Source organism: Trichosurus vulpecula, chromosome 9 (assembly GCF_011100635.1).
Source record: "Trichosurus vulpecula isolate mTriVul1 chromosome 9, mTriVul1.pri, whole genome shotgun sequence".
NCBI lineage: Eukaryota > Metazoa > Chordata > Mammalia > Diprotodontia > Phalangeridae > Trichosurus > Trichosurus vulpecula.
This window is the reverse complement of record NC_050581.1, coordinates 12071976-12098567: the sequence shown is the minus strand read 5'-3', so window position 1 is coordinate 12098567 and position 26592 is coordinate 12071976. Positions and strand designations below refer to the sequence as shown.

The following is a 26592-nucleotide window of genomic DNA, read 5'->3' as shown; positions in this document are numbered from 1 at the left end:
TATTATTATTGAAGGGAGAGTGAATGAAGCCAATGAAGAGTTCCTAATGTAGTTATCACTACAACTCTAGATTCTATAAAATTCTTCTATCATATATGCAGATAATGACAAGACATGAAGAAGTAAAGAATAATTTTATTTCTCAAGTGTTCTTTTTGGGCTTGTATGATTTTGGAAACTTTGGTTGACTGTGGGTTTCATTTTTTTTTATTTTTAAAGGTACTGGTGAGAGTGGAAAAAGCACCTTTATCAAACAAATGAGGATTATTCATGGGTCTGGTTACTCGGACGAAGACAGAAAAGGCTTCACAAAACTGGTTTATCAAAATATATTTACTGCTATGCAATCGATGATCAGAGCCATGGACACCTTACATATACAATATGTATCCGAGCAGAATAAGGTAAGCTGGAGAATAAGGTAAAGGTGTTAGCTAAGAGATAGATGCATTTAAATCTTTGGTGGCAAATATTCCAAATATGGAGAGCTAAATTGTTCTGATAATATACTAAAAAAAAGTCCTCAAATGTGATATTTTTTTTACAAACTCTATGAGAGTATGGCAGCTTTGGCTCCATTTTCTAGCTCTGATCATATGAATACAGTTGGCTCCACTAGGTTATTATTGTAAAGACCACAATAAGACAGTTATGGTTGTTGTGACTGAACTGAATTTTCCTAGACTACAGAATGACCAAATGCCTTGACTTGAACAGTTGTTCTGACTATAGCGAGCCTTGTCAGAGAAATGAAGTTTTGTGGGTGAAAAGACTGTGTTCAAGAATTCTGGTTCTTATGAAATATTTGATTATGCTACTTTTGTAGCGCAGATAGAGCAAATCATTGGGTTGTGTATGTATATCATTTTGGGGTAGACAGAATGAATATCTGTCCATGTTGTTCAGCCCATCCTGCTGAGCTGATCAAGGGGCCCTTTTTGTGGGAAGGGAGCAGGAAGAGAGGACATCTCAGAATGAAGTGACAGTTATGATGATTATATTGATGTCTCAGCTAGCAATACCCTGTAATAAAACAATGCCATCTAGCCAGGATTTGCTTTCCTATCACTAACAGTTATTTAAAATACAAATCTATTTTAGACCACAGGAAAAAATAGTGGTGCGGGTACCAGGCAAAGGTACAAAAACTTTTTTAGAGTACATTAGGAGAAAAAACAAGTTCATGGGGTGGTGATGTGAGATGCCAGCTTCCCCAAGTATCTAGAAGTCGAATTTACTTAAATCGAAGGGGACTTGACTGTGATATCCTCTTACAAAGAGGGAGCTTGATATGGTGGGTAGAGTACTAGACTTGTAGTCAGGAAGATCTGAATTTAAATCTTGCCTCAGTCTCTTTAATATCTTTGTGACCCAGGATAAATCATTTGACCTCTCTAAGCCTCAGTTTCCTCGCTGCTAGATAGGGAAAATAACATCAATTACTTCACACAGGGTTAGGATCAAATGATATAATACTTGTAAAGTCCTTTAGAAGCCTTGAAGTACAATGTAAATGCTAGATATTATTTTTGTTGTTAATTCCGTACTAAAAAGATTTAGCTCAAATTCAGTCCAAGAAATTTTAGTTACTGACCAAGGATCTCATCATAAGAAAGGTACCTACAGAATGAGAAATCATTAAGGTAGGACTTCATTGTAAATATACATTTCTATTAAGCCTTAAAATCACATTACCTTTAGACATCAGGCATCAGATGCATCAGGGCATTTTCAGGTCGTTGTTTCTCCCTCCATTAAGAGCATCTTATATCGATCTGTTGTGACTGGAATGGTCTTAGAATGCTTTAACCCAGAGGTTTTATTTGAAGATGAAGTTGTGGTCTCTTTCAAAGAAATAAGTAGAAGCCCACCATTGTATAAGACATCATGACTTTGTGAATGGTAAAGAGATTCAGGAGTCAAAAACTCTAGATTTTTTATACCACATCTCCTCTTGGTATTCTGAATTTCTAGGAGGGATTAATGTGGTTTGGTCTTCCACAATTTTTTCCACTCTAAATTTTTCACTGGTCCCCTGCTTTTGAGAAATCAGGAGACTGATTTCTAGTTGAGACTCTATGACTAACTAGTCATGCGACATTGGGAAATTCTCTTTGTCTCCTTAACTAGATGGGGCAGTTGGGTGGAGCACTGGATCCAGTGTTAGAAGAACTGTGTTCAAATACTGCCTCAGACATTTAGGAGCTGTGAGATCATGGGCAAGTCAATCAAGTTTTGTCTGTCTGTTTTCTTACTTGTAAAATCAAGATAATAATACCACCAATCTCCTACGGTTCCCATGAGGACCAAATGAGATATTTGTAAAGCACCTACCACAGTGCTTGGTGCATAGTAGGTGCTTAATAAATTCCTTCTCCTCCCCCTTCTTCCTTCCTCCCTCCATTCTTCCCTCTATTCTATCCTTTCCCTACCTTCCCCTATTCTTCTTCCTTTCCTCCATATTCATATTCCTTTTATGTAAAAAGGGGATAACTCTTCCCTTATCTACCTTACTAGGTTTCTGCGGGACTCAAATGAAATTATGTATGTAAAAATGCTTTGAATATTCTAAAGTGCTATAAGAAGGCAAGGGAGAATTATGATTATTTGATATTAAATAATAGAAAAGTAGTGTACTAAATGGCATTAACCTTCATGCCTCTCCTACGTTATGTTAATGAAGTTCATTTTTTCAAACACAACTGTAGAATTGGATATTTCTCTCTATAAAAATCTCATTCATTTTTGTCCATTGTTCTAGCCTGTTAAGATACTTTTGGATCCAGAATCTCTATAATCTTATGTGTAGCTATTCTTTCATGTTCTCAGAAAATGTAACAACACCTATGTCTTTATCCAAATTATTGATAAAATGTTGTACAGCATTTATCTAAGCATAGATCGCTTAGGTACTTCATTAGTGACCTCCTTCCAAGAGGTCATCAATCCATTAATGACTTTTTAGGTCTAGCCATTCAAAAAGTTTCAAATTCACTTAACTATAGTCCATATCCCCATCAAATCCATAAGTATAACATGAAAAATTGTCAAATAATTTGTTGAAATCTAAGGTTTTTTGGTCTACAAAAGTTTCCTTATCTACCAGTTATTACTTTATCAAAAAGAAATGATGGTGTTATATTGGCTTTTAGTGATCACTACTTCCCTTTCTAAATGTTCACAAACTCCCCCTTAATCATATGTCTTGGAACCTTGTCAGAAAATGAATGAAATATATTTGGAGCAGGGAATTGAAGAATGAGTAAGAATTGGACAGTTGGAGTTGAGAACAACCTAGAGGTGAACCAAAGGTGGAGAATGAGGACAAATGAAGTGATATAAATAAAGGTGGGGAGGATAGAGGATGGTATGAAAACTTGGCTGATTGAAGGAAAGAGTCAGAGAGCTGTGGGAAACTAAGATTGGCAACCTAAGAAAATTACAGAGGGAATATTCATCACCTAGAAAATCGAGCAAATAAATGGGACTTGATGGAGTAAAGAGTAAAGAATAAGTGTAGCCTCATTTGTAGAGGCATACTAAGATAAAAACATGTGGTGATGGAGTTGTGACCTATGCAGAAGGTTAAGACAAGACTTTGAGATTGAAGAAAGAAACAATAGGATTAGGAGGTAGATTGTGTTCAAAGAAGGAAGAAAAGGGAAGGGACATATTTAAAATTTGCATCCTGACATTCTAGAAAAAAGGTAGCCCTAACAAAAATGGGAAATTTGGGAAAGGGAATTGAGTTGGGGAAGCAATTATGAGTTTATATATATTTTTGCATATGTTGAGTTTGAGATCGTGGTGGAACTTCTAAGACGGATATGTTTTTTAGAAAGTTGGAAATGTGGTTTTAGGTTACAGCTGGGAGTCAGAGAAAGAGGTGTGGCTAGGGAAAGTCATTAGCACAGATGCTACATTTGAAACTCTTGAGTAAATGAGGTCTCCTAGGGAGTGAATAGAGAGTGAGAAGAGTAGTACCCATATTCTATTAGAACTTTCTCCTAATGGCTTCTCTTCTCCACTGAAGTCTCTTAACTCCTTAAAGTACCTAAAAGGACTCTGTCTAAGAAAAAAGGGGTTCTGATTTCCAGGTTATAATAATATATGTAATATATAATAATAATGCGGTAACAAATCGAGGAAATAACTTCTTCTTTCTATGACTTTAGGGATGTGATACTTATCTCAAAAAATAGGACAGGTTTTATAATGACTCTCTTATCAATTGACTTTTACAACAAGAAACAAAAAAGGGAGGTGGACCTGGACGGGCTACTGAGAGATCTCATTTGACATACCTATCTCCTCCCATTGCTGCAAAGTGGGCAGCAAGAGCTTCAGAACCAACTGGATTAGGGTGAGTGTCTATAAAGTCTGATCAGAGATTCATTAAAATTAATACCTAATCAGAGATTCTAGAGGAGGTATAGGGAATGTGGGGGAAAGGGAGCCACGATGCCAAGCTGAGGGAAGAGATAGCAATAAAATTATTATTATACTTTTTACAAATGGGGCAACTGAGGCTCCGAGAATTTCAGTGGCTCGCTCAGAGGCACACAGCTTATGAGCATCAAGGAGAGGTTTTGCCCACAAACCCAGTGCCCCTGTTACAGTGAACCAATATTGAGAAACAAATGCCAAGATGTAAGCCAGTTTATAAGGAAAATAACTCCAGTAATGCTCATTGGAATATGTGAAAGAGCCAGGAAAGACGTCAGCACTCTTCCAATCAGGAATCATTTGAGAGGTACAGAGGATAAAAAAACTCAGAATCAGTGCTTAGGAAGAAAAAATGCTGGTTACCCACAATTTGCATTCCAGTGAAACTTCCTTCACAAGAGAACCCTACTCTGTCTCAGTCACACTATCTTTAACTTACCAGGAATTTGGGAACTGGCTACTAGGTGGGCTTGAAATCAGGAAGACATCTTCCTGAGTTCAAACCCGGCCCCAGACACTTACTAGCTGTCACTTAACCCTGTTTGCCTCAGTTTCCTCATCTATAAAATGAGCTGGAGAAGGAAATAACAAACCACTCAGTATTTCTGCCAAGAAAACTCCAAAATGGAGTCACAAAGAGTTGGACACGACTGAAGCAGCTCAACAACAGCTAGGTCCAAATCTCCTATCCCAAGCTTACTTTTATTTCTGAACTTATTTAAGGGAACAGGGGAAAGGCTTACAAGGAGAATAAGTGGTGTTTACCTTATTCAGCAACAGACTCTAGCATATTGTCTTTGGCAAGTTAGCTGAGAAGTTGAACTTACAGAGCTCCAGATAGCATAGAGTCCAGGGTCAAAATTATCTGCTGACATAATACAGTTCATCTCCCCTAGAGTTAGTGACATAATCTTTAGCAAACATGGTTTACAATTTAATTGAGACATGAATCATGTGTCTGAGCAACAACTGTTGTAACATTTTCCCTAGGAAACCATAAATTCTGTTGTATGTTCCTAAGACCCTATTGTATGACATCTAGCAAGTGTCCCTGTTTCACTGATTAATTGTCAGACAAGCAATAAGAAATCTTTTTCAAAGGTAAGTATTTAGTTGAGCAATCATGTTGGTACAAAATAAATCTTGAACTGAATTTTAAATAAATTTCTAGGATTGCTAGAAACTTTAAATGTGACCTAGCTGAGCAACTTTCTCCTTAAAATGGAAATTACCTTTTTATTATTATAGTATCACTTTAAATTTCTATGCATATACATGCAAGATACTCTATCCAGGAAAGGAACAGGTTATGGAAACTGAGACACTAATTAATGGAAAATGAAAGAATTATGGCATCTTGGAAATGAAACTCTACAGTCTCTCCAAGTCATGACTTTTTACCTTTCCAAGTTATGTTAAAATCTTTAGAAGCAAAGCCAAAATTCCAGGTATCCATGTTCCCTCCTAAGAATCAGTAGATCAAGATCCTGGTCCAACCTCTTCCTGCTTTACTGGGACTAGGCAGGGTCTACCAGTCTCTTGTAGTTTCAGTTCTGTCAGCTGAAAAACAGGGATAGAACGAATTTGCTCTGCCTACTTTACACCAGGGCTGAGATGAGATTCTCAGAAGATAATGTACTTGAAAGCCCTAAACAAACATATTAATATTTTGTGAGCCCTAAACACAGAATCAAGCCCCTTACTTGTAGGGTTTTACATTCTGAATTGTGAGGCAACATGGTTTAGTGGCTAGAGTGCTGAATTTAGGGAAGACCTCAGTCGCATATTAGTTAGGAAACCAAAGGCTTTTTTTCCTCATCTGTTTTAAAAAAAATCAAGTAAGTAAATAATTAAAATTGAAAAAAAAACTGTGGTGTCTACCTCATAAAGTTATCATGAGTCTCAAATGTGATCACTTATGTGAAGGTCTTTACAAACTTTAAAGCACTATGAAAATTTCAATTACTATTATTGATACAGAACTAAATGGAAAACCTAAGAATGCAGTAGTGGAAGAATGAGGGACAGGTATGTTATATGGTGAACTTGAACATAAAATAGCAGTGAGATCATTTGGGGTCAGGTCACAGTTATTATTTTGTGTTGTTATTATTATTAGGGACTGGATCTGTGATTTTACTGCAGGTCAGCACCTTCTCTCCATCTTAAATTCTTAGAGAGTTGCCTAGAGCCCTGAGAAGCCATTTGCCCAGAGTCACACAACTGGTATGTGTCAGAGTTGAGACTTGAATAGAGGTTTACCTGACTCTGAGACCATTATTGTTTTTATTTTAAATAATATTTTATTTTCCAAGCAGGAGTCATCGAAACTACTTGGTACTGGCGAAGAAATAGAGGGGTAGATCAGTGGTCTAGGTTAGGTACACAAGACACAGTAGTCAATGATTATAGTAATCCACTGCTTCATAGACCCAAAGACTCCAGCTTCTGGGATAAGAACTCACTATTTGACAAAAACTGCTGGGAAAACTGGAAAATAGTATGGCAGAACCTGGGCATAGACCAACATCTGACACTGTATACCAAAATAAAGTCCAAATGGGTACACGATTTAGATATAAAGGTGGATACTATAAACAAACTAGAGGAGCAAGGAATAGTTTGTCTGTCAGATTTATGGAGACTGGAGGAATTTATGACCATACAAGAGATAGAGAACATTATAAACTGCAAAATGGACAATTTTGATTACATTAGGTTGAAAAATTTTCACACAAAGTCAATGCAACCAAGATTAGGAGGGAAGCAGAAAACTGGGAAAGAATTTTTACAATTAATGTCTCTGATAAAGGCCTCATTTCTAAAATATATAGAGAACTGAGTCAAATTTACAAGAATACAAGTCATTCCCCAATTGAGAAGTGGTCAAAGGATATGAACAGGAAGTTTTCAGAGGAAGAAATTAAAGCTATCTATAGGCATATGAAAAAATGCTCTAAATCACTACCAATTAGAGAAATGCAAATCAAAACAACTCTCAGTTATCACATCTGTCCTGTCGGATTGGCTAACATGACAAAACAGGAAAATCATAAATGTTGGAGAAGATGTGGGAAAATTGGAACGCTAATTTATTGTTGGTGGAGCTGTCACCTGATCCAACCATTCTGGAGAGCAATTTTGAGCTACGCCAAAAGGGCTATAAAAACGTGCCTACCCTTTGATCCAGCAGTACCACTTCTAGGGCTGTATCCCGAAGAGATCATAAAAATGGGAAAAGGACCTACATGTACGAAGATATTTAGAGCAGCTCTTTTTTGTGGTGGTCAAAAACTGGAAATTGAGGGGATGCCCATCAATTAGGGAATGCCTGAACAAGTTGTGGTATATAAATGTAATGGAACACTGTTGTGCTATAAGAAATGATGAACAGGCAAACTTCAGAAAAACCTGGAAAGACTTATATGAACTGATGCTTGGTGAAGTGAGCAGAACCAGGAGAACATTGTACACAGTAACAGCCACCGTGTGCGATGACTGACTTTGATAAACTTAGCTCTTCTCAGCAATGCAAGCACCTGAAACCTCTTCTCAGCAAGGACCTAAAACAATTCCAAAAGGCTCATGATGGAAAGTGCCATCCAAATCTAGAAAAAGAAATATGGAGTCTGAATGCAGATCTAAGCAGACTATTTTCTTTTTTTTTGTTTTATTTTATGTTTTTCTTTCTAATGGTTACTCCTATTCATTCTACTTCTTCTATACATTACTAATGTGAAAATATATTTGATAGGAATGTGTATGTAGAACCTATATTGGATTGCATACTATCTTGGGGAGGAAAGGAGGGGGAGAAAATTTAAAACTTATGGAAGTGAATGTTAAAAACTAAAAATAAATAAGCTTATTAAAATTATATTTTATCTTCCCCCCAATTACATGAAAAAATTTAATATTCTCTTTTTATATAATTTTGAATTCTCAGATCTCTGCCTCCCTCTTTCTTCTCCCCCCTCCCTGAGACAGTAAACAAGCTGATATACACGCAATTGTGCAAAACATATTTCCATATTAGTCATTTTATGGAAGAAAACTAGAATAAAAAAAGAAAGTGCAAAATAGTATACTTCAGTCTGTATTGAGACTACATCAATTCTTTCTCAGGAGGCTGATAGTAATAAATAGTAAGGAGAAAGACGATGTGAAGTAGTGGACTGTTGTCTAGTGGGTTCTGATCACATTTCACTCTTATATTTTATGAATTAGATTCCCAAATGCAGTATTTAACAGTACAGGTCAATATTTTTTGCTTCAAAGTAAAGAAGAACCTCAGTCATGTCAATAGCCAATGGTGTGACGTGGTAGTAGTGAATGTACTTATATGGTTACATGTTGTTTCTCAAGATAGAATGGAATGCTTTAAGGACAGGGATTGTTTAATTTTTGTCCCAGTGCCTAATGCAAAGACTGGCACAAAGCAAGTGCTTAATAGATACTTGTTGACTAATTAAGTGCTCAGGAAATTATGCCCTAGTGGTCTCTGGCTTTCTGGCTTGGCTAGGAATTTTTTCTCTAAATTCAATGTCAATATCTGCAGGCACCAGTAGGAATTACCAAGTCTGGAGCAATGAATAGACTCCTGTGCTAGTGGTTTGACAACCCATCTATACCAGTGACTTCACCCTTTGTATTTATTTTGTATTTAATTATTCTGTACTTGCGTTATTTTTCCTGTAGAATGTAAGCTTCTTGAAGACAGGAGCCATTTTGGTTTTGTCACAGAATAGTGCATGTCATATAGTGAATGCTTTATAAATGGTTGGCAAATTCAATCAAATTGAACCTGGAGTAAGGAAGACCTGGGTTCAAATCCTGGATCTGATATTACTTAGTTGTGTGGCCATTGACAAGCCATGTACCTTGTCCAAGTCTTGGACATCATTCTGTAGGCAGACTGGGATCTCTATTAGTGGAAGGAGCACCCAAACTGACAAAATCATAGGTCAATGACGTATTGATGCACATAATAGCAGGGCATATATTAAAAATATGTGCCAAATGCCATAATAATATGAATTGAGAAAGATTTGGGGATTTTGGCAGATTTTAAGCATAGTAGAAGTCAATGACAAACATTAGCCAAAAAAAAACCTAATGATATCCTAAGCTCCATTAAGAGAGGCATACTATCAGAATGAGGGAGATAGTAATTACATCATATTTAGCCCCATTCAGTTCCTATCTGGTATCCTTATTTAGTTTTGGATGCCAGATTTTAGGGAATACATGGAAAAGGTAAAATATAATCAGAAGATTGTAATTAGGATCCTGAGAGGACTGGTCACTTAGTTGGGTGAAGGGAAAGGTTAGTAGAGACATGTTATATCTTCAAGTACTTAAAGAGGGTTCATCTGGAATTGGGACAAGATTTACTCTGTTGAACATCAGAGCACAGAACTGGGAGTAATGTGTGGAGATTGAAGAGAAGCAGACTTAGGCGTGATACAAGGAAAACATTTGTAATAAGTCGAGCTCCCCAAAATAATAGTGCAGTCAATTCCCCCTTACCGAAGTTTTTGAAGCAGACGCTAGAGGAATACTTACTTGTTAGGGAGATTGTAGAAGAGATCCCCAGTTACTTCAATCAGAGAATCTTAGAGATTTAAAGCAGGAAAAGACTGTAGAAAGCTGGTCCAAACCCTTCCTTTTCTAAGAGGGGAGACAGACTAAGTTACTCATCCAAAGTTACAAGGCTAGAAACAAGGACCTTCCTTGAGATGAAATTTTCAAAAAGAAGCAAAATTCCATTTAAATCTGATTAGAAATGGGAGGGTGGGGATTGAGTCATGTGATCAAACATTTCTTAAGTGCTTACCATGTGCAAGGAAATTTTTTTAAAATCTCAGTTTTCAAAGGATTTTCAAGTGTAATGGAGGAAACAGCACAAAAACAAGCCTCTCTCTCATCTCTCTATTTCTATCTCTCTATATGTGTGTATACATATACACACATATATACACACAAACACACACAGACATACATGTGTACATATACATACATATATCCACAAACAAGGTTATATACAGGATAAACTGAAAATAATCTCAGAAGGAAGGTACTAAGGTTAAAGAAGACTAGGAAAGACTTGTTATAGAAGGTGGCATGTTAGTTGAAATTTGAAAAAAGCCACAATGCTCTTATTAAAAAATATATCAATAGCTTTTTTATTTATAATAGCAAAATAACAGAAAATTTCTGACAGAGTATGATAATACATTATGCTATGTTCATGTAATGGAAAAATACATATAATATATAACATAATATACAATTAATAAAAATATAATATAATACACGATTATTATAAAATAAAGCATAATGGAAAATATGACAAGATACAAAAAGTTATTTACTCAAAGAGATTGGTAAAATAATGCCTAGGTGCTTATTGACTCCAACAAGAAAAAATTGTAATCAGACATTAGTTTGTTGATTGTCTGTTAATCCCTGTGGATCTCCTTCGTAAAATGCTATGGGTTTTAGAGATGGAGAGAGAGAGAGAGAGTGTGTGTGTGAGAGCGAGAGAGCGTGAGAGTGAGAGAGTGTTTCACTCATAGGGGACAGCCAATGAAATTGTCCTGAGTCAGAAGATGAAGTGTCTTGTGGGAAGAACAGGCAGCCCATGTCGTTGGATCCCAGAGAAAGTGGAGGAGAGTCAGGTGTGAGAAGACTGGAAAGACAGGAAGGGACTAGGTGATGAAAAGGCTTTAAAAGCCAAACAGAGGATTTTATGTTTAATCCTAGAGGTGATCGGGAACCACTGGAGTCAATTGAGTAGGGGGCTAACATGGTGGAACTTATGCTTTAGGCAGAGTTACTTTTACAACTCAGTGGAGGATGGATTGTAGTTGGGAGAGACTTGAGGCTGTTGCTATAGCCCTGGCATGTGGGGAAGAAGACCTGCCCCACTCCAGGGTGGTGGCAGTGCCAGAGGAGAGAAGAAGAGAGACGTTTATGAGAGTTGTTATGAAGGTAGAAATGACTTGGCAACTGATTGATATGGGAGTGAGAGCGGGTTAAGAAATACTGACAATGTGTCATGTATTCGGGACTATTTCAGAGCAGTCAAGCATGCTTCTGTCCTACACAATAGTTTGGGAGGCGGCCTCTACAAAAAGGCATCTCCATAAGCTGATTGTTTTCCTTTAAAAAGAAAAGGTCAAGGAATATATATTAAAATAAAGGGATATCTTTCGTATTTCATGAACAATGAAAATAAAATACAAAGAAAAAGACACTGCAAACAACCTTTTCAACAAGGAGGTCTACAGATTACGTGCACTGAAATTCATTCTGTACTTAAAGAGAAAAAAGCAAGCTGTACATGATGGAGTTTGAAGTGTCCTATATAAGCCCCTCCTTCTGTTCTACAATAGGTGTGGAAATGTTTATTTTATTTACACTTGTTAAGTTCAAGATTGAAAAACAAAAACAAACCAAATTATGTGTAGCCCCTTGTTTCTTAAAGTGTTCTAAAGACTAATTCTTCATATGACAATGAAAGAAAGTATCTATTAAGTGCATACTATGTAACAGGCACTATGCTGAGTGCTGGAGATAGACACATTTTAAAAAACAGAGAATCCTTGCCTTCAAGGAGCTTCTGTTCTTATAGGGAAGACAGTACATGGAGGGGTGAGAGGGGAGCGATGACCAGAAGGGGTGTTTTATTTCTGGGGAGGTATAACAGTGGGCAAGGAGGGGGAAATATGGCAGCAGGCTGATGGTAAGTTCATCTGAGAAGATGCCTACTTGGGATATGAACCTGAAACATAGTCTGGTATCTTGGGCAATCCAAGGTATAGTGAGCTAGTCTGCACACAGCCAACAATCATATGGGTTGGTCCCTAGGGTAGTGTCCCAGGGATCATGGCTATATATTTGTCTTCATTGGGTAGAGAAAATATTTGCACAGGAGGCTATGACTAATCATGCAAAGTATTATTTGTTGTCCAGTCATTTCAGTATTAGTACTAAATAAATGGTATGGATAATAAGTGGTATAAGAGGTAAGAAAGAGAGATCGCTGTTGACTGAGGAGGTCAAGGAAAGTTTCAGGGAAGAAACAGATCTTGAAGGAAGAGTAGGATTCAGATGGACAGAAGGGAGGAGGGGAAAACATCCCACATTCAAGGAGGCCATTATAGCTGGAGTATAGGATTTCATATAGTAGTATTGGGGCAGGGTAGGGTTGGAGTGGAATTAAAACTGTATATTTATGTTAGGGCCTTAAGTTGTAAGTTGAGGAGTTTGAACTTTAGTCATGTACTACATAAAATGGATCCATCTTGGGCTATGGGTAAGTTCAGTCCCTGTAGTAACAGAAAGTCAGACAGCATATCAGCTTTACCTGTAGGGCAATACCACAGTTTGCACCCCAGCGATAGAACTCTAATGGAGATTTGCTGTGAAATTTTCTCAGAATGAGCCAGGCAATACGATACATTGAAAAGAGTGTTGGAGTTGGAGCCAGAAGATCTAGGTCCAAATTCTGGCTCTGGCACTTACTCTTAGTGTGACCTTTGGCAGATCATTTAATTTTTCTAGGTCTCAGTTTCCTCAAATGAAAGATGAAGGAGTTGGACTAGATGGTCTCTAGTCACCTGCTAAGATAAACTTCCTAAAGCCCATACCACTCCTCAACTCAAAAATCTTCAGTGGCTCCCTCTTGTCCCTGGAGTAAAAATGTTCACATTATCACACACACACACACACACACACACACACACACACACACACACACACAATCAATATACACCTATTAAGTGCCTACTCTTTGCCAGGCATGATAGTGCTATGACCTGGGCCTGCAAAAGCAACAGTAACCTGTCCTTGCCCTCAAGAAGCTTATATTCTATTGGGGAAAACAATATAAATAAAAATAAGCATATATAAATATGTATATGTGTGTGTGTAAAGTATATATATAAATATATGTGTGTATATAAAGTATACAAAAATATATATATAAAATATATACACACTTTTAGTATACTTTATACATATACATAAGTATAAATGTGTATATGTATAAATATATATTATATATTGTATGTAAATGTGTATGTTAAGGTATAAAGAATATATAAATATATACATAAATGTGTATGTATATGTATATATGTGCATGTGTGCATAACAAATCCAAATGTATGCATAGTAAATCAAAGTAAATTATTTGAGGGATGGTGGTAATTAGCAGCTAAGGGGTATCAGGAAAGACATGATGGAGAAGGTGCAGCTTGAGTAGAGTTTTGGAGGAAAAGAAGGATTCTAAAAGGCAAAGGTGAGATGTGAATGCTTTCTACGCATGGGAGACCAAGCAGTGCAAAGTCACAGAGACAGGAAATGCATTATCATGCGTGAGGAACAGTTTGGCTGGACCATAGAGTGTGAAAAGGGAAGTCATGTCCAGCAATAGTAGGTAAAGTAGATAGGGAGCAGATTGTTAAGGATTTTAAAAGTTAAAGAGAGAGGCTTGTGTTTGACTCTAAAGGCAATAGGGAGCATTGGAGCTTTATTGAGTAGGGGAGTGATACAGTCAGAGCTACACTTTAGGAAAATCACGGTTATAATTAGTTTAGATCTGTCTCTCTTCAACTTCTTATTGCACCTGGTTCTGATTTCTAGAAACAAAAAAAGAATCTGTTTTTATTCCTTATTTGAAGGCAACCCTTCAGATATTTAAAAGGTGCTGTTCTGTCTCCAAGCACAAACATTCCTGACCTGAGTAACAGTTCTTCAGATGGTTTTACATTCTGTTGCCATCGTGGTGATACATTCCAGTGTGAACCTCATTATTTTTAGACTAGATGTTTCTTAGCACTTGACATTTATCCCTAGTAAATTTCATCTTGTATTGCAAATAGTGTTGCTTTTGGCTGCACAATCTGAGCAAGGAGACAATACTGTCTGCCTGAGGTCCTTTCTCAGCTCTTTTGGACAATGGTGGATAAGGAGCTAGGTCTAACTCAATTTAACAAATCTCCTTAGTTAAATGTGTGTTAAAAACACAAGGGCTCTGCAAGTGATATGGCTGCATATTGACTTAGAAGACCACAAATTAACACTATCTATGTTGTGTTGTATTTTTATTTGTTATGCTTTGTAAAATGTTGCCAAATTACATTTTAATCTGACTTGGGCCACTGTTAAGGCAGTTTTTCAAGCTATTTAACTGCCCTCAAGTTTGACACCTCTCCTAAGGCAACTGTTCTCAGTATGGTTTGGGAACTCCTGGAGACCCTTTCAGGGGTTTTTGTGGTCCAAAGTATTTTCATGATGAGGGGGGCGGAGCCAAGATGGCGGCTGGTAAGCACGGACTACAGTGAGCTCCGTACCCGAGTCTCTCCAAAAACCTATAAAAATGGCTCTGAACCAATTCTAGAATGGCAGAACCCACAGAACAGCAGAGGGAAGCAGGGCTCCAGCCCAGGACAGCCCGGATGGTCTCTGGGTGAGCTCTATTCCACACGGAGCTGGGAGCTGGGAGCTGGGAACGGAGTGGAGCAGAGCCCAGCCTGAGCGGCGTGGACGATCCAGACCAGAAGCCGGGCGGAGGGGGCCCTAGCGCCCTGAATATGTGAGCTGCGGCAGTTACCAGACCCCTCGACCCACAAACACCAAAGACTGCGGAGAAGGTTAGTGGGAAAAGCTGCAGGGAGTGGAAGGAGTTTGCGGTTCGGCTTCCAGCCCCGGGGGCAGCGGAGGTGGGGCAGCTACAGCTGTTGTTACTTCCGGCTCCAGGCCCACCTGGTGGGAGGAATTAAGTGGCGGATCACAGCAGGGGTGCACAGCCTGCCGAAGATCTGAGCCCAGCCTGGACTGGGGGTCCTTGGGGAAGGAGGAGTGCGGCTCTGACAGAGCTGGCACCTCCCCCCCAAACGTAGAACATAGAACTCTGTAATCTACAAGCAGTCATACTCCACTGAAAAACTCAAGAGTCAAGTTAGTTGGTTGGGAATATGGCCAGGCAGCGAAAACGCGCCCAGATTCAGTCTCAGACTTTGGATTCTTTCTTTGGTGACAAAGAAGACCAAAACATACAGCCTAAAGAAGACAACAAAGTCATAGAGCCTACAACCAAAGCCTCGAAGAAAAATATGAACTGGCCCCAGGCCATAGAAGAACTCAAAAAGGATTTGGAAAAGCAAGTTAGAGAAGTAGAGGAAAAATTGGGAAGAGAAATAAGAAGGATGCGAGAAAACCATGAAAAACAAGTCAATGACTTGCTAAAGGAGACCCCAAAAAATACTGAAAAATACACTGAAGAAAACAACACCTTAAAAAATAGACTAACTCAAATGGCAAAAGAGCACCAAAAAGCCAACGAGGAGAAGAATGCCTTGAAAGGCAGAATTAGCCAAATGGAAAAGGAGGTCCAAAAGACCACTGAAGAAAATACTACTTTAAAAATTAGATTGGAGCAAGTGGAAGCTAGTGACTTTATGAGAAATCAGGATATTATAAAACAGAACCAGAGGAATGAAAAAATGGAAGACAATGTGAAATATCTCCTTGGAAAAACCACTGACCTGGAAAATAGATCCAGGAGAGATAATTTAAAAATTATTGGACTACCTGAAAGCCATGATCAAAAAAAGAGCCTAGATACCATCTTTCAGGAAATTATCAAGGAGAACTGCCCTGATATTCTAGAGCCACAGGGCAAAATAGAAATTGAAAGAATCCAATGATCGCCTCCTCAAATAGATCCCAAAAAGAAATCTCCTAGGAATATTGTTGCCAAATTCCAGAGCTCCCAGATCAAGGAGAAAATACTGCAAGCAGCCAGAAAGAAACAATTTGAGTATTGTGGAAACCCAATCAGAATAACCCAAGATCTGGCAGCTTCTACATTAAGAGATCGAAGGGCTTGGAATGGGATATTCCGGAGGTCAATGGAGCTAGGATTAAAACCTAGAATCACCTACCCAGCAAAAGTGAGTATCATGTTCCAAGGCAAAATATGGAGTTTCAATAAAATAGAGGACTTTCAAGCTTTCTCAGTGAAAAGACCAGAACTGAATAGAAAATTTGACTTTCAAACACAAGAATCAAGAGAAGCATGAAAAGGTAATCAAGAAACGGAAATTGCAAGGGACTTACTAAAGTTGAACTGTTTTGTTTACATTCCTACATGGAAAGATGATGAGTATGATTCATGAGACCTCAGTATTAGGGTAGTTGAAGGGAATATGCATATATATATATATATATATATATATATATGTATATGCATATATATGTTTATGTATATATATAAGTGAATGTGTATGTATGTATGTATCTATGTGTATATGTATGTATGTGTATGTATGTGCATATATATATATGTAAAAGAGAGAGAGCAGACACAGGGTGAGTTGAGGATGAAGGGAAGATAGCTAAAAGAAATAAAATGAAATTAAGGGATGAGAGAGTAACATACTGAGAGAGGGAGATAGGGAGAGATAGAATGGGGTGGATTATCTCACATAAAGGTGGCAAGAGGAAGCAGTTCTATGGGAGGAGGGGAGAGGGCAGGTGAGGGGGGAATGAGTGAACCTTGCTCTCATCAGATTTGGCCTGAGGGGGAATACCATACATACTCAGTTGGGTATCTTACCCCACAGGAAAGAAGAGGGAGGAAGATAAAAAAAAAATAAAAGGCGGGGGGATGGTGGAGTGGAGGGCAGATGGGGGTGGAGGTAATCAAAACAAACACTTTGGAAAGGGGACAGGGTCAAGAGAGAAAATTCAATAAAGCGGGATGGGTTGGGAAGGAGCAAAATGTAGTTAGCCTTTCACAACATGAGTATTGTGGAAGGGTTATACATAATAATACATGTGTGGCCTAGGTTGAATTGCTCAACTTCTTAGGGAGGGTGGGTGGGAAGGGAAGAGGGAAGGGAATTTGGAACTCAAAGTTTTAAAATCAGATGTTCAAAAACAAAAAAAGTTTTTGTATGCAACTAAAAAATAAGATACACAGGCAATGGGGCATAGAAATTTATCTTGCCCTACAAGAAAGGAAGGGAAAAGGGGATGAGAGGGGAGGGGGGTGATAGAGGGGAGGGCTGACTGGGGAACAGGGCAACCAGAATATAAGCCATCTTGGAGTGGGGGGGGAGGGCAGAAATGGGGAGAAAATTTGTAATTAAAACTGTTGTGAAAATCAATGTTGAAAACCAAATATGTTAAATAAATAAATTGCATTAAAAAAAAGTATTTTCATGATAATACTAATATGTTCCAGTACTGTGATAACAAACTGTTAGTAACAAAAATTGCTTATAATAGTAAAGAAGTAAAAAAATTATTTGTATTACAGTAAATATTGATAAAATGTAACACAACCCATTTAAAAGTTATTTTATTGGGTCCTCAGTTTTTAAGAGTGTAAAAGTTTCCTGAAACCAAAATGTTTGAAAGTGTTTCTCCAAGACCATGAGTTGCAGAGAAGATGCTGACTTGCTTTGGTAGGGGGATTATCTGTCCTTCCAGTTCTTAACAAAGAGGTCCCTGCACCAGTGATGTCACAAGCCCGGTGCTGATCCTTGGCTTCAGTGTTTCAAAAGATTTGTGATTTCATCAGTGTGACTCCTTACTCTTTTGCAGAGGTTCCTTACCTGTTATTCATGGACCCAGAAGAGCTCTGTGGATAGATTTCCAGGGGTCTATGAGTTTCAGTGGGGAAAAAGTATCTATTTTTATGAACCTTTGGTTTCCTTTGGTTTTCCTTTTATAGTATGTTTGATTTGGTGCATTAAAATAAAATGATTCAGAGAAAGGGTCCATACACTTCACTAGCCTGCCAAAGATGTCCACAACACAGAAAAAGGTCGAGAACTCCTGCTCTGCCAATATCAGTAGCAGTACCACTATGCCTTAGTAGATGGGGTTTTTTTGAGGGGAAAAAATGTTTATCACCTAGAGGTGAGACCATTGTAATGAGCCTTTCTTAACTTAGCTAGATTGATAGTCTCATGATAAATCCATACCTTGGCCAGGTGGATAGAGTGTTTCCATTTAGAGTTTGGAAGACTGGAGTTTCAATCTTGTCTCTGGTACTTATTAGCCTTGTGACTATGAGAAAATTACTAAATCACTTTGAGCCTGTTTTCTTTTTTTAATATTTTATTTCTTATTCCCAATTACATGTAAAAACAATTTTAACATTCATTTTTAAAAATTTAGAATTTCAAATTCTCTCCCTTCCTCACTTCCCCCCCCCATTGGGAAGGCAATCAATTTTATGTGGATTATATATGCGCAATTATGCAAAACATGTTTGCATATCATTCATGTTGTGAAAGAAAACACAGACCAAGAAAAAAAATGAATAAAATAAAGTGAAAAATAGTGTGCTTTAACTTACATTCAGACTCCATCTGTTCTTTCTGTCAAGGTGGATTTTCATCATGAGTCTGGGTTCGAACCTGTGAGTAGAAATTGTAGTAATACCTATGCTGTCTACATCCTACAGTTGTTGTGAAGATCCAGTGAAATATTGTCTTAAAGCCTTATTGTGGTGGTTGTAATTGTTTAGTTGGGTCTGACTCTTTGTGACCCCATTTGCGGTCTTTTTGGCAAAGATACTGGAATGGTTTGCCTTTACCTTCTCCAGCTCATTTTACAGATGAGGAAACTGGGGTGAACAGGGTTAGATAACTTCCCCAGGATCACACAGCTAGTAAGTGTCTGAGGCCAGATTTGAACTTGGAAAGATGAATCTTTCTGACTCCAGGTCTAGAGCTCTACCCACTGCACCATCTTGGTGACCTATAGCCTGTCAACTAAATTTTTCCCATGTGGGTATTTAGCCAAACTCTTCGAGTGATTATGTGTATTTCTTTTGTTGTTGTTTTGTTTCACCCTAGTGAGAAAACTTCCTCTTCTGGTGCAGATTGACCGCTGTTCAGCTACTAATAATCTTAAAGCTTTGCTTTGGCAGGAACTAAGTGGTTAAATGACTTGCCTGTGGTGGTACAGGTAGGGAGTGTGTGTATATTTGTATATGTTTGTATGCATATGTGTATGTGTATGTATGCATAGGTGCCTGGGTTCTTTAGCCGGCCTCTAACCCAGACTCTTTTGCTTTCCATGTAAGTGGATGTTTAACAGGCATTTATTGAATTGAATTAGAGTTCTGCAAGAGCTTTCTCTCTAGGTTTGCTTCATATTAGAGCACTTTAGTGGAAAGTCCTAACAGTGGATGTGTAGAATCTAGCCACTACCACCAAGTTAAGCCAGGTGAACTGTGATTTTCCCCTCCCTCTTTCTTAGTGCTATGTCAGTCAGCCCTCTTGTAGGATGGCCACAGTTTATACCAACCCAAGCAAAGGGAAGAGTGGGGTAGCTAGGTGGCTCAGTGGGTAGAGTGCTGATCCTGGAATCAGGAAGACCTGAGTTCAAATTCAACCTCATACACTTATTAGCTGTGTGACTCTGGGCAAATCACTTAACCCTGCTTGCCTCAGTTTCCTCATCTGTAAAATGAGCTTGAGAAGGAAGTGGTAAACCACTCCGGTATCTTTGTCGACCACAACTGAACAGCAACAACAAATTGTTTCCATTGGAAAGGGCAGCCCCATATGCTTTTTAGAAATCTGCATCTACCGGGATTGTAAACTCATCTCTGAGATAAGCCTAGCCCATCCCCTTTTAGAAATGTGGACCTATCAGGATTATCTTTTCTTATTACATATGGTTTTAATTTGAGACCTGGCATGTTCCTTATATGTTATAATAAACTCCCTTTTGCTTCATGTTCCTGAGCTTGCCTCATTCATTAGGGTGAAGCCCTAAGCAAAATTTTTCTTTAAACATGGGCTCAAAAAATAGTCTCCATTTCTCTTCTGGTCAAATTAATTCAAGTAGAGAGAGGTCCCACAGTGTGTGTATATTTGTATGTTTATATGCATATATGTGTATATATATATACATGTACACATGTATATACAGTATACGTATAAAATTATATGTAAATGATAAACACCCACACACATATGCACACATTTTTTTTAAAAAAAGAACATTCTCCTGTAATTGTAAATTGACTCATATTGTCCCCTGACTCTTAAATAAATCTCTCTGCTGCTGTATATAATTGGAGGGTAGGGGTGGGGAGTGCATGCCATTGTCCTGCTGTTTGAACCTGACTGAGTTTCATGACCTGGATTTTAAGAGGAGGGGATCATTGTAGGTACACAGTGCTCCTCAGCTGCAGATAGGACGGCTCTAGTTATGCATGCTCATTAATTGTGAATTGATGGTGATAGAATAGCTTAGCCTTCTTGATTAATATCTGAGTCACAGCACTTACCTGTTTGTGGTCAAAGGGACCAAGTTCAACAACTTTTCTTTGCCGAGGGTTTATGTGTAAACAAAACCTGTTTTTGCAGAGATGACAGGAGGCTGAGGCAGTGCAAGCTAGATTCCCACTAAAAAAAAAACCAAACCTTTTAGTTTCTCTAGAGATACTAAGAAATGCTTTTGCTCTGCCTTAAAAAGTCCTTTTGGAAAGATGGATGATAGGTGGAGAGCAAAAAGGGAAACAGAATGAAGGTGATAACCAAACTTAACTCTTCTCTGCTTCTCCACATGAAGCGACTGACCTTCCTCCCTTGAGAAAGGATTAAGATATTGGTGAAGGAAAGGGGCTTTCTTGGTTTTATGAGGGAAGAGATAATTCTAGCCACTTGGTTACTCAACTGTTCTTGAATATTAACCTAAATCCACTTTGAGTTAGCTTTTTCGTATGTTACCTGAAATTGTCTTGGAACAGGACTCCCATCAGAGGGGTTGGGGTGGGGAGAGACTCTGACAGTTTGGATATCTCTCTCTTCAAGTTAGAAGTGGCTTAGATATAACTTAAGATACATACAGTTGTTTATCACAAACTTGAGCCTAATTTGCAAAGTATTGACATTTGCTCTGAATCAGTCCCAGTGACCCCACTGTTTTCAGTTTTGCTGGTCTTCCATTACGTGCCAGGCAGTCTGTAGGGAAAGGAGTCATGTACTTTGATCTCAGTCCATTTTCTTTTGTAGTACCTTAGCAAGTAGCCGCATCCACTTCCATCCCATCTCCTTATCTCTAGCCTCATTTCCCTATGATGTGGCAACAATAGATGCTGGCCTATCTCCATTTAATAATGTGTACCTATCAGGGCTGTTTTTCCGCTATTATGAAATGCTTCTATAAAAACAGCTAGCTTGGTTTGAACTTGGTACCAGGCTACATTCAATGAACTTTTGTCTTTGGTGCTACAATAAACTATACATTTTCTCTTTCTGGGCAAGACCCAAACAGAGAGTTTCTTTTCACAACAGTATTAGTAACGTATGTTATTTCTGTGGTGGGGAAGGTATGAATCGCAAGATTCAAACCTGGTATATATAGGGAAGGGATGATGTCATGGTTGGAGCATGCTAGACTATGAGTTCCCTAACTTCTTACTTTGTCACTACTGTGCTTCCTCTAACTGACCCTGAATTTGAATCGCCATTGTGAACCAAAAGAAAAATCAAAGAGTTGGAAAAAGACTTCAAGGAACTGGTTTTCACCACCTGTTTCTACACTGGTAAACCTAAATTATCCTAGAAATAGAAAATTGGTGCAGTGGGAGAGACATTGGCCTTGGAGGAAGAAGACTAGAATTTAAGTTCCAGTTTTGCTAGTTGGTTGTTGTGTAACTTAGAGAAAGTCATTTAAACATCTGTGATCCTTAGATTTCTTATCTGTAAAGTCAGAAGGTGCCTCAAATTAGTATACTACTTTACATGAACTTTTGTTTTATACTTTCCATATTATTTGTTTCCTTTTTGGTCTCCCTCTCCCACTAATTTTCTTTTCAAAGTTTGTAGTTATTTCTTTTTTAAAAACTCAGTGTCATGATGCAATAAAAATTATTTGTAAAAAGGAACCATGGAAAAATGAGCTAAAAATTAATTGGAAACTAAATAATCTAATTCTAAAGAATGAGTGGGCCAAAGAACAAATCAGAGAAACAATAACTTCATTCAAGAGAATGACAATAATGAAACAACATACCAAAACTTATGGGATGCAGCAAAAGCAGTTCTTAGGGGAAGTTTTATATCTCTAAATGCTTACATGAATAAAATAGAGAAAAAGGAGATCAATGAATTGGGCATGCAACTGAAAAAGCTAGAAAAAGAACAAATTGAAAATCCCCAATTAAATACCAAATTAGAAATACTGAAAACAAAGGAGAGATTAATAAAATTGAAATCAAGAAAACTATTAAATTAATAAATAAAACCAAGAGCTGGTTTTACGAAAAAAAAAAACAACCCAATAAAATTGAAAAACCTTTGGTCAATTTGATTAAAAAAAGAAAGAAGAAAATCAAATCACTAGTATTAAAAATGAAAAGGGTGAATTCACCTCCAATGAAGAGGAAATTAAAACAATAAGTAGGAATTATTTTGTCCAATTGTATGCCTATAAATTTGACTTAGGAATATGGATGAATATCTACAAAAAACATAAATTGCCCAGGTTAACAGAAGAGGAAGTAAAATACCTTAATAACCCCATCTCAGAAAAAGAAATTGAGAATGCCATCAATGAACTCCATAGGAAAAAATCTCCAGGGCCAGATGGTTTTACATGTGAATTTTATCAAATATTCAAAGAACAGTTAATTCCTATACTTTATAGACTATTTGGGAAAATAGGCGAAGAAGGAATCCTACCAAATTCTTTTTATGGCACAAATATGGTATTAATACCTAAACCAGGAAGAGTCAAAACAGAGAAAATTATAGACCAATTTCCCTAATGAACATTGATGCAAAAATTTTAAATAAAATATTAGCAAAAAGATTGCAGCAACTTATCATGAGAATAATACACTACAAACAGGTAGGGTTTATTCCAGGAATGCAAGTCTACTTCAATATTAGGAAAACTATCAGCATAATTGACCATATCAACAACAAAACTAGCAGAAACCATATGATCATCTCAATAGATGCAGGAAAAGCCTTCTACAAAATACAACACCCATTCCTATTAAAAACACTAGAAAGCATAGGAATAAATGGAGCCTTCCTTAAAATTATAAACAGCATCTACCTAAAACCATCAACAAGCATTATTTGTAATGGGGATAAGCTAGATGCATTCCCAGTAAGATCGGGGGTGAAACAAGGAAGTCCATTATCACCCCTATTATTTAATTTGGTACTAGAAATGTTAGCTGTAGCAATAAGAGAAGAAAAAGAAATTGAAGGAGTTAGAATAGGCAAAGAAGAAACTAAATTATCACTTTTTGCTGATGATATGATGATTTACTTAGAGAATCAAATAAAAAACTACTTGAAATAATAAACAACTTTAGCAAAGTCGTAGGATATAAAATAAACCCACATAAATCCTCCACATTCCTATACATTATTAACAAAGCCCAACAGCAAGAGATAGAAAGAGAAACTGCATTTAAAGTTACTGTAGACGCTATAAAATATTTGGGAGTCTATCTGCCAAGACAAACCCAGGGCCTATATGAACACAATTACGAAACACTCTTCACGCGAATAAAGTTAGATCTAAATAAATGGAAAAATATCAGTTGCTCCTGGTTAGGCTGAGCTAATATAATAAAAATGACAATTTTACCTAAATTAATTTATTTATTCAGTGCCATAACCACTGAACTACAAAAAAATTCTTATTTTACAGAGCTGGATAGAATAATAACAAAATTCATCTGGAAGAATAAGAGGTCTAGAATATCTAGGGAATTAATGAAAAGAAATGCTAGGGAAGGTGGCCTAGACATATCAGATATTAAACTGTACTATAAAGGAACAGTCGTCTAAACTACCTGGTACTGGCTAAGAAACAGAGTTGTGGATCAGTGGGATAGGTTAGGTACTCAAAACGCAGTAGTCAATGACTATAGCAATCTATTCTTTGATAAATCCAAAGAATCCAGCTTCTGGGCTAAGAATTCACTATTTCACAAAAACTGCTGGGAAAATTGGAAAATGGTGGGGCAGAGACTGGGCATAGACCAATATCTTACACCGTATACCAAAATAAAGTCAAAATGGGTTCATGATTTAGGAATAAAGGCTGATGCTATAAGCAATTTGGGAGAGCAAGGAATAGTTTACCCGTCAGATTTATGGAAAAACAAAGAATTCATGACCCAACAAGAGATAGCGAGCATTACAAAATGCAAAATGGATAATTTTGATTATGTTAAATTGAAAAGTTTTTGTATAAAAAGCCAATGCAACAAAGATTAGGAGGGAAGCAGAAAATTGGGAGAAAATCTTTACAACTAGTGTCTCTGATAAAGGTCTGATCTCTAAAATATACAGGAAACTGAGCCAAATTTATAGGAATACAAGTCATTCCCCAATTGAGAAACGGGCAAAAGATATGAACAGGCAGTTTTCAGAAGAAGAAACTAAAGATATCTATAGGCATATGAAAAAATGCTCGAAATCACTACCAATTAGAGAAATGCAAATCAAAACAACTCTTAGGTACCACATCTCTCCCGTCAGATTGGCTAAAATGACAAAACAGGAAAATGATAAATGTTGGAGAAGATGTGGGAAAATTGGAGCACTGTTACATTGCTGTTGGAGTTGTGAACTGATCCAGGCATTCTGGAGAGCAATTTATAGCCCAAAGGGCTGTAAAAATGTGCATACCCTTTGACCCAGCAAAACCACTTCTAGGGTGGTATCCCAAAGAGATCACACAAGTGGGAAAAGGACCCATATGTACAAACATATTTATAGTGGCTCTTTTTGTAGTAGCAAAGAATTGGAAATCAAGGGGATGCCCATCAATTGGGGAATGGCTGAACAAGTTGTGGTATGTGAAGGTAATGGAATACCATTGCGCTATAAGAAATGGGGATGATACGGACTTCATAATAACCTGGAAAAACCTACACGATATGATGCTGAGTGAGCGAAGCAGAACTAGGAGAACATTGTATACAACCACAGATATATGGATTCTGTGATGACTAACCTTGATAGACTTAGCTCTTCTCAGCAATACAAGGTTCAAAGACAACTCCAAGGGACTCATGAGGGAGAGAGATATCTACATCCAGAGAAAGAACTATGGAGACTGAATGCAGATTGAGGCAAACTGTTTGCTCTCCTTTTTTTTCCTTTTGTTTTTTTTCTCTCTTTTGTTTTTATTTTTGGTTTATTTTGGTTTTGTTTCTTCTTTCTCATGATTCATTCCATTGGTAATAATTCTTTACAACTTGACTATTGTGTAAATAAGTTCAATGTGAAGTTATATGTAGAAGATATATCAGATTCCATGCCATCTTGGGGGGAGGGTGGTGGTGGTGGGGACGAAAATCTGGAACTCAGGGTCATGTGGAAGTAAACTCAGGGTCAGTGCTGTAAACTAAAAATAAAAAATCTTAATAAAAAAGGTGAAAAGAAAAAAAAACTCAATGTCTATCAGTCATGTGGAGTAAGCTTTAATATCTTCAAGTGTCTGATTTGCAGGTTTATTTGTTTTCAAATAACTATTTGTAAGACTGACAACATTGGGATGGGACAGTTAGTTTCCTCTTTCTGGGGACCAACCAAAGGGTTGGCCATCAGAAAGTGATTTTTTGGAGAGGTCATGTTGACCTGTAGAAAGAGCAAAAATTTTAAATAGTCTTCAGTTATTTATGGCCCCCTTTGATAGTGGCAGAGGAGTAAAAAAGGGAACAAAGTATTAAGGATTACGAACAAAGTTTTCAGGTAGTCTACAAAGATTAACTGTTGGTACCTGTAATGTGGTGTGTTAGTCTAATTACTAACAAGATAACATAAAATTAGAGGGAAAATTGAACCATATTCATGCTGACATCCTGGCTAATAAGAATAAGGATGATAGCATTCCTATAGTGTTTTGGAATTTTTTTGGCTGTTCAGTCATGGTAACTCTTCAGGATCTCATGGACAATGGCGTGCCAGGACCTTCTATCCTCCACTGTCTCTCCAAGCCTGTGCATGTTCATGTTCATTGTTTCCATGATACTATCTATACATTTCATCGTCTTCCATCCCATTTCCTTTCCAAAGTACTTTAGGTTCTTTCTCAGTTGATCCTCACAACAATTTAGGAGATGGGTGCTTT

The 26592-nt window shown here is 37.5% G+C and overlaps 1 protein-coding gene across 1 annotated transcript in view; it reads left to right on the top strand.

Moving 5' to 3' along the window:
• Positions 1–26592, top strand: part of GNA14 (G protein subunit alpha 14) — a 320595-nt gene that overhangs the window by 167018 nt on the left and 126985 nt on the right. Inside the window, exon 2 of the mRNA XM_036738781.1 lies at positions 220–404. Within this exon, the coding sequence (XP_036594676.1) occupies positions 220–404 (185 nt within the window). The remainder of the gene's footprint in view (positions 1–219; positions 405–26592) is intronic.